Below are 12,192 nucleotides of genomic sequence, written 5' to 3'. Positions count from 1 at the left end.
TACAAGTTAAATAGTAATGGCCCTAAAACAGACCCCTGAGGCACTCCACTAGTGACTTTCCTTTTCCTGGATATCGCACACCCCCATACACAACTTGTTGATACCTATCAGATAGCCAGTCTCCAATCCAATGCACTAATCTAATATCTAACCCCATCTGCTATAGTTTGACTGTCAATTTATCATGAGGTACTCTATCAAAAGCTTTTGTGAAATCCAAGTATATTACTGTGTATCCTTCTCCTCTGTCCAAGGAAGCAGTCACTTTATTGTAATAAGTAAGTAGATTACTAAAACATGACCTCCCTTTAGGAAATTCATGCTGTCCATCAAAGATTATACTTGTTGTCAACCCAACTCTGGATCCTAGTTCTCACAAGCTTCTCCAACAACTTAACCACAACACCTGACACACAGATAGGCCTATAGTTTGATGCTCGAGTTCGATCACCTCCTTTATGAAGTGGCACAATCTTGCCCTCCTTCCACTCTTTAGGGACTTGACCAAGTGCAAGACTCGTATTAAAAAAATATGTCAAGGCAGGTGTCAACTCTCTGGCACATTCCTTCAGAATATGCGGTGATATATTATCAAGTCCCACAGCCTTATTTACATCTAGTTTACTCAACTCCCGAAACACCTCTTGCTCACTTACAGTCAGTCTCTCCTTCCCATCATCAACTGCCCTTAATCTCTCCATGAAGTCACATTCACAAGATTGAAAGATCTTTATGAACTGCTCATTAAGTATCTCACCACACATTCTGCATCAGCTGTGTTTATACCATTTCCTCCAATCAATGTCATCCTTCCATAGGTCCTTCCTTCCATCTGCAATGCATAAATATGGAGAAAGGAAAATGTTGCAGTAGCTATCCTATATAATTCAGAAAGCTTACTCAAAAGTTGAACCCAAGTGACTAAAGTAGAACACTTATTTTACCCACTTAAAAAAAAAAAGTGGCATAAAAAATGTTGATTATAGGATTAATTGAATTTCCTTCCTGAATGTTCCAGTGAAGATTTGAAAGTAAACAATGAAACAGGCATGCTGGTAAACAAATTACTTAATTTAAAAGTATGATATTTTATATCATTATTAGACCTCTAGAGAGTCAGGGACCTAGAGAATCGCCACATATCACCCACACTAGCTGTTGTATCTTTTCTTGAATTCATTCACACTACCTGCACTCACCACCCCTTCGAAGGCAATTCATTCCAATCATTCTCAACTTCTATGGATGTCTTCTCCCCACTATTCATGAAATGAAAAATTTCATCTTCTGGTATCCTGTATGATCCTTTCATAAGTTCACAAGTCTCAATCATATTGCCTCTCTTTCTCTTGTGTACTAATGTCTGCAGTCCATAAATTCCCAATCTGTCCTCATAATCTGTATTCCACAATCCCAATATCATCTTTACACTCTCTTTGTCATTCTGTCCTCTGCATCATCATGCAGATGCAGTGAACAGAGTACAAATGAGATCATATCAAGGGTTTGCAAAGAGACAAAATTACGTCCTTATCCTTACATATCAAGGGTTCTTTCAGCATTGCAATTATCCTCTAAGTTGTATTGGCAGTCTTTTCTATATGGTCCTTGAACTACTTCCTATCCACTAAAACTCCAAGATACCTAGCCTGATCAGTTTCTTCTAGCATAATCCCACTAATATAATTTCACATTATATATTTCATTACACCAAAGCACATTACTTTACATTTACCAACATTGAACTGACAGCCAATTTTACATGCCTATTACAGCGTACTGAAATTGAGAGCCATTATTACAGCATATTGAAATCATTCTCCAAATACTGCATATCAGCTGCATTCCTAATTATGCACCAATTTTGGAAGGACTCCTCGTTTATATGGTCTCCCAAAAATTCATAAGGTTGTCCAGTGAATGCTGCCTCCTTTGTCTAGTTTATATAACGATATGTCTAGTTTACCATAACGATCACTAGTTCTGCACTTGCCAAACTAATTTACTTAAACATTTCCTGTTCATCATTATCTATATTTCCTGGTCTGTAGCAACATCCCATTAAATATCTTGTCTTATAAACATCTATCTCGCACCATATGCTTTCATAGCCATTAGCATTATTTCCACTGTTATTACAGTGGAAATAACCTGGGAGAGTACAATTCATCTTTTATCCTGAGTAACACTCCACCACCACCACCACCACCATATTTATCTTCCCTATTCTACTGAAATTTCATGCCAGCTGGAGTGTCACCCAGTTAAACAAGCCCCCCCCCCCCCTTATTGCTTTCAGCAGGGAACCAGAACAAACTCAACAACAGCAGAAATCAAGATTGGCACCAACAACATAAGAAGCATTAATGGAAAAGAAATGGAACTAGCAGAAGAACTGGATAAGTTACCAGATCTACATAATAAGTGTTACCGAAACAAAGAGGACAAAAACAGGTGAGATCTTTCTAAGCAACAAATATAAGGTATTATATTCAGGCAATAACAATCAGGGAAAAGAAGGTGTAGCTATAATATTAAACACTAAATGCGAGGACAATCTGCTTGAATGGCAGGCAATATACAGTAGAGTGATATGTGCTGTCATTTCTTAAGCCGTTATCCCCATGAGACCATTCCTGCTGCATTCCACCTGTGCAATTCTAGTTTTCCTGCCCTGACATGCTCACTTGCCCAGAAAATAGTCTCTTCAAATGCCTACATCCTTTGCATTCAATTTTAATCCATCTCTTGTATACTGCTCTTTTCTATCTTCAAGCTATCTTCTCTTCCACTCTGATTTATCATACCAGGTCAACACACCTGCTCTTTCCTAACACATTTCTGCTACACTATCCATATCAACCTCAAATCTCATGCTACATGATTCAGGCTACCTTTCAGGTCATTTGTACCAACTGTTACTATAATCTCAGTGAAGAATTACATACAAGAAAGTAGCACCTCAGTGATACTTTCTTGTATGTAATTCAGTATGACAATTTTTAGTAAGTGAGATTGAATTCATACAGTTAAACTCCAATCAGCTGAAATGACACTGAATTTTTTTTATCATGACATTCCTTGAAGCAAGTGATAACATTAATCATGCAGAACTATTGTATTCTATTTGGTTTTGTTTCTTGGCACAGTAAAGGCATCTCTCAGGGATGGGGTCTTAAACCGATGATGCAGACCACTCATACTTCGTACAGTGTGTCTAAGACTGATCAAAATGTTTCTCTTTATAGAAGTTAAAAGCAGTTTTACCAGAGGAAAGAGGGTATTTATTTTCATTATATTATACAGCAGTATTTTTATACTAATCATTCATTTTAGAGTATAGTAAGAAGGAGTTGTCCTGAATAAATCTGGATAACACAGTCAACATCAAGACATCTGATGGTTCCTAAGAGTCATCAGATTCCACCACTTGGGTGAAATCTCAGCCCTATGTGCAGGAGAACTTTCTTGTGTGATGAAGTTGTTTAGTCTAAAAAGCTCTGGCAAGGTTTCAAGGAGTGAAAAGATGCAAGTTAGTTCCATTACATAAAGGTGGCTCCAAGACAGAAATAGTAAATACAGATCAATTAGTATCTCTGAAGTGGTTAAAGTATTGGAAAAGCAAGTTAAAGGAAAAATTCATGAATGGATGCATGGGAATATGATACTTTATAGGGGACAGTACTGCTTTGTAAAAAGGTAGGTCCTGCCTTAGCAATTTATTCATGTTTCATAATAAAGTGATAAAAGGAATTGGATAAAAGAAACGGTCACCACAGTACTGCTAGACTTTGCAGAAGGCATTTGAAAGAATACCACATGGGAAACTATTACAGAAGTTGGAGCAAATGGGAACTGATATGAGGCTGGAGGCATGGATGTGGGAGGGAGGGGCTAACAGACAGACATCAGAGGGTGGTATGTAGTGAAGTGGAATCTATGCGACTGAGGGTGACTAGTGAAGTGTCCCAGGGTCACTACTCTTTAATTTGTATGTTAATAATAACATAGCAGAAGATTTAAAGGGGAATATTCAGATGTTTGCTGACAATACAAACAACAGTTGATAAAGATGATGGAGATATCCTGCAGGATGATTTAAATAAATTAACAATATGAGTAAAGGACAATGGTTGTCAATTTAATGTTGCAAAATGTAAGGTAAATGCACTTTGGTATGAAAAGATTGTATACCTTGTATCATATTGATGATACCAGATTACAGGAAATTGATGAGACCAGGGATCTGAGAGTGATGGTAGATAGAGATTTCAGATTTAGAGGATGTATTGGAAAAAGTAGCAAAGTAACTCATAGGATTACTTGGATGTTGAAGAACACACACTGACAAGTAAAGATAGTGAAGTTATTTTATTATTCCTCTTTATTAGGCTATGATCTGGCGATATCTTGACTATTATGTACCTGGTCACCTGGATTTCTTGGAGATCTGAAGGTGGTGGTGATGATGGAAAGAATGAGTGACAAGCTGGTGACAGGTCTCTGGAATGGTACATATGAGGATAGTTAGAAGGTATGCAGTTGCAGAGTTTAGTTCACAGGCAGAGGAGATGGGGGGGGGGGAGCAACATGATAGAGACATAATGTAAGATTGACACAAAGAGGTCACCACTGGAAGCTGCGTACCAGTGTGGTTATTAAGAATATGCAGATTAGGATTGCTAACAGAGAGTGATGGAGTGGAAAGGATTGTAGTTGTGGGTGTCCCAACAGAGTGAAGAAGTTTAAGGAGAGGTTTGATAGGTATAGTGTGAATAAAGTTAGTGGGGCCTCTGCAATCAGTCTTTTGACTCCATGGAGATACAGGTATAATAATAGTATTGCTATTAATGATCTTCCTCCATCTTCCCCCCCCCCCCCCCCAATGTGCAGTATGTTCTTTTAGTATTTGTGAGGTGATATCTTAGAAGTTCGTTTTAGCTCCTTTTGGATTGTAGCAAAGTAGCTGCTGGATTTAATGCCTTTGGTTTTGCAGTCTCAGGAGTAAATAGTCTGACAACAATTTTAACAATGGCCTTTGGATCAAATGACCAAACTGACTGACTGCCCATTTTCACTAACATGTTTACAATCATGCCTTAACCTTTGAGACCCAACTTTGTGATTCTCAGTAATCTTTTTATATTTTAAAAGGCCAATAATGAAAGACCTGACTTCATAAAATACCTCCATAAAGGTTGAAATCTGTCTGCAAAATAACTCTTACATAATGTATGGCATTACACATGTCCGGTGAAGTTAGTAGGCTGTGCATTATGGGATATACAAAAGAGCAAACATGATGTGAAACTAATTTATGTTCAAACTTGGTTTGTTTATAGTAGGGTAATTTCTTGTCAAATATAATATACTTGATAACCCAGTAAAAATAGCATGCCATGTATAGTGCTATGCATTCACTTGCATCTCTAGAAGTTGCTGTCCAGCACACAAATAAATCACTAGTATTTACACCATCTTTATATTAAGGTAAGCAAAATTAATTTTTTTTAAATGATAAAAATGCATAAAATGCATAAAATAATGGATTTGTAATATTCCTACTCTACAATTGATTCCATTAAGATGACTTCAATTAAATACTAACAATAATATCATCTGATGTAAATAAATTTCTTACTTTTGATCATTTTGTTAATATCATTAAGATATACAGGGACAGTAATATCTTTAGGTATCATGACATGCCCAAAATTTTCTTCATATTTTATACAATAAAGAGCAAACCAGTCAATATCAGCTGTAGTTAGATCACTAGGTAGTTTCAGGGTAACATCTTTGTTTAAGTAACCTTTAAGTTTCTGCAAGCTAAGGAAGGAGATAAAATCATAAGAATATTTCACAGGCATATTTCAGATTGCAAGCATATATATATGTAGTACTTGAAAAACAAAGAAAATCTAATTTGCAGTATTATATCCTAAACATATCATTTTTAGAAATATATACACGTTTACACCAGAATAATGTTTAATTTGCCAGATATTTCGGTCTGAATGTTACAGACCATCTTCAGTGGCTACATAGGAATAGTTTTAAAAAACAAGGTGGAATACGAACAATTGATCATTCACACATAGAATGAGCCGCATGATGTCATATCACTAAGTATTAGAAGAGTAAACATTTTTAAAGTCATAATTAAAGATATTAATTCAGAAATTCATATAATAATCTTAAATAACATTAGACTAATATAGGAAATTTACATAAAAAAAAATTAATGTGTTATCCTGATTAAACTTTCGCAAATTTTTGATATAGATATACAGTCATTACGATTCAGGTTAGGACGTTGAAGTAAGGCCTCCACACTTGCTTTAAATAAACGTTCAAATTTGTAGTGACATCTGTGTAGGAAGAGAGTCTTGAACCAAAGGATGTTGTAGCGTGTTTCTAATCCATGCCGAGCTAATCCAGATTTCTCGGGTTTGTTGTGTTGAATTGATGCTCTTGAATTCTTTTTTCTATAGAACGTCCAGTTTGTCCAAAGTAGGAAAGATTACAATTGCAAGGAACTTGATACACACCCGGTAGAGACAAGGTTGAGCGTTTATCTTTAGATGAAGGAAAATGGGTGGATAATTTGTTAATAGGTGTATAAGTGGCTGTTAAATCATATTTCTTCAGAATTCTTGAAATTGGTTCTGAAATCCCGGAAATGTAAGGAATTGGAACTCTATGTATTGAATCTTTGCTGTTCTGTGTTGGATTGCAAGAATCGAAAAGATGTGTACTCTTTTCGGAGAAACCATTTAGAAACAAATACGAAATATTTGGCAAATTAAACATTATTCTTGTGTAAACATGTATATATTTCTAATCATTATGTCACAAGTATCGTTAAAGAATCATATCATTTTAGAGTCTGATGTTTAAATATTCATATCACTTTCATCTGCTACCCATCCAGTCTACATTACCCAGAACTAATCCATAATTTAAAATTATTTTTCTAACATTTTTTTTTGCATTTTTATGCAAAATATGTTTACAACAGAAAGTGATAGCCGAGTTTGAAAAATGAAATGGCCATATCATGACACTGCCTGACTTAGTAAACCTATTAGAGAGGATACCACAAGGAGATTTGTTATGTCATCTGAGCAAATGGAGATAGATATGAAGCTGGTGATATGAATAATAATGTGGCTAACAGACAGATATTAAAGAGTAGTATATAGCAGAGTGTAATCCAAGAGAATGCAAGTGACGAGTAGTGTGCTCTAAGTTTCTGTACTAAGGCTGCTGTTATTTAATTTGTACATTAACAATATAGGAAATCTGAGAGGAAATAATCAGTTGCTTTTGCCAATGAAGGAAAACTGCAAAAGGTAATAGTTAATAAAGATGATATAAAGATAATGCAGTGGACCAATAGTGAGGGAAGAGAATGATGGTTATCAGTTTTAATGGGGAAAAGTAAGGTGAAAGTAAGATGAAAGGGCTATGGAATGAATGAGGTAAAGTATAAAGATTATGAAATTCACCATGCGGAATTGAAAATATCGTAAGCTATGCACTACTAACAAACCAGGCTGCAAGAAATCGATTAAGCTAGGGATTTGGGGGTAATGGTGGACAGAGAGTTGAGATTTTGAGAGCATACTGCAGAAGTGGACAAAGCAACTCATATGATCAAAGAACTCATACAAAGCAACAATCCCATCTTCGTTGTATTTTTTTGCCGGCAAAGGTTGGTCGATTGGTAGAGCCTCTGTTACTAATGGCTCAGTTAAGCAAGTTTGAGCACGGATAGTAGTTGGTAGAGGACCAATCGTTTGATGCTGTTGGCACACTCTCCTTCGATGAGTCTTTGGACTCCCTGGAGGTGTCAAATAATAATAATAATAATGATAATTTGTGAAGGATGAATGATATACTGACAAGCCAGGATGAAGGATTTAATACAGCCACATCTGGATTACTGTGGACAAATCTGGTTGCCTAGTTTTCATTGAATAAGGCAGTAGTGAAAAGAATTAAGAAGCAAGTACCAAGGTGCTAACTAACAGTTCTATACAATACTCCCTATAAAAATACACTGAAAAGAGGCAAGCTACAAAATTAGTTGATAAGCAGAAAAAAAGGATGATAGAAACATAAGTTACTTAAAAGAGTTTTATAGAATTGATGCAGAAGAAATTTTTCAATACATGAGAAGAGAGAACAAGGGATAACTCCTGGAAGTTGTATAAGAATGGTTAGTAAGGGTGTAAGTACTAATTTTGTATTAAATTTTTTTTTTTTTTTTGCTTGGAGAGCAGTGAGTGAATGGAATGGATTGTTGAGGCATTTGTGAGTCAGTGAACAGGTTTAAGAAGAGGTTGTCGGGTACTGTGTGAAGAATGGTTAGAACGAGCTCCTGTAATGACTGAATCTGAATGCAGGATGGTCATTGAACCATACTGTGTGTCTTACATTATGTTTCAGAGCATTCCACAGATGCTCTGAAATATCTGTGGATTTACTGGATTAAGAACTGGTGAATTCACCAGCCATTCAAGATGAGCGATGTCCTTCATGTGAACCAATTCTTTGTAGTATGGATGTCCAGTGATTAAGGCACACTTTGTACTAGAAAAATGTTTCCACACAGATGGAACATGACAGAATGCATCCTGTGAGCAAGTACTACTCATAGCACACAAAATTTGCATGGCTTGCTATGAGCTGCTGACAGGCTCTGGGATACTGCTCCAGTCAATAGAAAAACCATATATAGGTGTGTGTATGGGAGGGGGGGGGGATGGATCCATTGACTTATGTAGTTTGCACTATATGAATAGAAATCTACTTGCACAGTGCAGCAAAAATTATGAATCAGACCTATGTGCCTTTTTCACCCCCTCTTAATGGTCAACCAACATGCAGCCCACACTTTCAAAGGTGATCTTTAATAAAGAGAGAGTGTCTTGTAGATCCAAGTACTAGACTCTAATATATTCTAGAACTTTTTTTTATGCGTCTCCCACCTACAAAAGTTTTTTTTTTTTTTTTTGACCCATAGTAATACATTCACATAATACAGGTGGGCTAAGGGTTTTTTTTTCCCTATTTTATTTATTTATTATTTTTTTATTTTTTGTATTTTTTTGTTTTGTTTACAGAGTCTAGAAATCCTGTTCTGGAGACCAAACATGGAACTTTTTCATGCCACTTCAGGCCTCCAACGAGTGGGGAAGCAGTCTCATACCAGATGAAGTTCATTTCTCACCTAAATGCAATCGCAAACATCCACATCCATGGAAGGATTCTAACCTGCAACCTGCTGTTGGAGAGCAGATAGGTTAACTACTCAGCCAACCAGGCTGGAACACAACAATATATTAGTAAATAATAATATTTGGTTAACCAATCAAGTGTTGATCAATTTTATTAATTAACTGGACCAACTAGTTTCGCCACACTTATCTGTTGGCTTCTTCAGGGCACTTACATATAGGTTTAAACACTCTCACAATTATGCGTAACTGCAAAACTGACAAGAATAAAAACTGACTAGAATAATTACAAATAAAATGGTATCGAACGTGAGTGAAACACATATCGCGTGTACAAGATCAGCTAGCTGTTGCTGAGGAACCTTCTGTAGTTTGTATTAAAGTTCATTTCTTCCGTTTTTAAGGCTCTGATTAGGGTTTTCCATATCTCTGGGAGTATTAGGCCTTGATTTCTGTTAAGGTTCACAGTAGAACGGGCGACTGTGGCTGCAAACTGACTGTAATTATTCTAGTCAGTTTTTATTCTTGTCAGTTTTGCAGTTACGCATAATTGTGAGAGTGTTTAAACCTATATGTAAGTGCCCTGAAGAAGCCAACAGATAAGTGTGGCGAAACTAGTTGGTCCAGTTAATTAATAAAATTGATCAACACCGGATCGGTTAACCAAATATTATTATTTACTAATTTATGATCAAGAAAACAACCTTCATAACAATATATTATCATCCAGAATGTTATTCCTGCACTGTTGTAATGTGACAATATTGCTTGTCAATGAAGCACTGCTTATTTTGTTCTTCACGAGTGTCCAATTTCTGTCCTTGACAGTTTCATTTCTAGTTTTTCTATCTGCTTAATGCCATTCCATGTATATCTTTACCACTGTCAACTGTGAGCAACCAATAAGGTATTCCATATCTGAGTTCACACATTTTATGAGCAGTTATCATTACTTTTTCCCAAAACAGCAATTTTAAAATTATCATTTACACAACTTAAGATAACGATACTATGTTTGCATACCTTTATACTATGATAGGCTGGACATGTTCACTCCAGATTATGATTATTATTATCCCAAGACCCCCAATGGAGTCAACGACTCATCGAGGGAGGTCTCTCTGTCATACACAGCCCAGCATACCATGCTTTAAATACATTCAAATTCACAGACACTGCACTCTCAGGTAATGCATTCCGATCATTCAAAACTCTCCATGCAAAAAACCTGCTTCTCAATCCCTTGCTCACATTCTTCCTATACAGCTCCGAGGGATGACCATTTGTTCTCCCCCACCTTTCACCATTTTATGAAAAACTTCAACATTAATCTTATAACAATCTTTTACCAACTTGTATGCTTCAATCATATCACCCCTTCCTCCTATCCACTAGCCTCTGTAAATTGAATCTTCAACCTTTCTTCACACTCAACATTCCAGAGACCAGAAACTACCTTAGTCAATTGCTTCTGGACTCTTTCCAATAACACTTCATTCTTTTGAAAGCCAAGTGACCAAATCTGTGCTCAATAGTCCATAAGTGGCCTAATCAAGACCATAAACATGGAACCAGAATCTCCTTACATTTACAAGTCAGTGGCCTCCACATCATCACCAGAATTTGTTGGGTTGTCCACAACGTTTTTGTTTTGTTTTGTTTTTTTTATCAAGATATCTAAAAAATTTTGTAGAGTTGAGGATAACTGTAGAATCCTCATGTTTAGACACTGCCTTCAAGGTTTAGACTAATTTGTTAACATCATGTTTAGACTAATTTCTTCAAGGTTAACAACACCATATACCAACAATTAGAAGGCCTAGCAATGGGAAGCCCACTATCACCATCTTGTGCAGATCTTTTCATGGAAAAACTTGAAAAAGAAATTCTCTCTGCAATCTCTCCGAGACCATCTACATGGTGGAGATATGTGGATGACATATTCATCATATGGCAAGACAGCTTAGACAACCTAAAATTGTTTGTGGATAAAATTAACTCAATACATAGCAAGATAAAATTCACTCTGGAAGTAGAATACAACAACCAACTGCATTTTTTAGATATCTTGATAAAAAAACAACCTAACAGTGTCAAATTATCCATTTACAGAAAGCCCACAGATACTGGAAGATATCTTCATTATACTTCAAACCATCACCTGGATTTTGCATTCCAGGTGTACAAAATTTTTAAATTTTGTACACCTGGGGGATCAACTAAATCCCCCAGGTGTACAAAAACACCTGGGGGATTTAGTTTTACATTTGAAGATGATCATTGGTTTTAACTTGGTTCCATCAGCCAAACATGACAACACAACTGTAATCCTTGTTTTTTCATGACTTGTACTTTGAACTAGCACACTCTTACTACCTTTAGACTCCACTGTTTTATTGCTTATCATATCAAAGCACATAGGAGTTTCATCCATATTTCCAATATTCGACAACAGAAATTTATCTTCTTGTCTCAACTGAATAACAAATTTATGGAAACTGGTAAGTTTGTGGTCAAGATCTGCTGGTAGTTTTTAAGCAATTTCCATTTTTTGTCGTATTACCAGATTTTGTCTGTTCATAAAATGATTACACCATCCTTAAGGAGCTTGAAATTCTATACTTTCATCTGGATTCGATCTTGACCATTTTAGTGCATATGCTCTAATCATATTTCTTGTAACAAGATAACCATTCTGCCTTTGTTCAAATACCCATTCTGCAACGTGATTTTCCAGTTGCGGCCATCGGGCGATCCCTGTTCTCATCACACATTAAGATATTTTAAGAAAAATATCTTAAAAATATTTAAGATATTTTTCTTAAATATCTTCTTTCTTCCTCTATTCTCTTACCATCTTCTTGGTTATGTCGAACTTTCTTGCAGCAGCACAGTTATTAGTTTGCTTTGCCATTTCAATTACCCTTATTTTAAATCGGGCTTCACA

General features: G+C 36.0%; 1 protein-coding gene across 1 annotated transcript in view; it reads right to left on the bottom strand.

The window, feature by feature from the left end:
* The window catches only part of LOC150107281 (protein Skeletor, isoforms B/C), a 365,485-nt gene that overhangs the window by 238,240 nt on the left and 115,053 nt on the right, over positions 1–12,192 (bottom strand). The window contains exon 7 of the mRNA XM_090391768.1: positions 5,642–5,829. Within this exon, the coding sequence (XP_090247894.1) occupies positions 5,642–5,829 (188 nt within the window). The remainder of the gene's footprint in view (positions 1–5,641; positions 5,830–12,192) is intronic.

The sequence above is a fragment of the Typopeltis vanoorti genome, chromosome 4 (genome assembly GCF_054136105.1).
Source record: "Typopeltis vanoorti isolate ZY-2024b chromosome 4, IOZ_Tvanoo_1.0, whole genome shotgun sequence".
NCBI classification, from domain to species: domain Eukaryota; kingdom Metazoa; phylum Arthropoda; class Arachnida; order Uropygi; family Thelyphonidae; genus Typopeltis; species Typopeltis vanoorti.
Note: the sequence above shows the minus strand (reverse complement) of the source record. Positions and strands in the feature narration are given on the sequence as shown.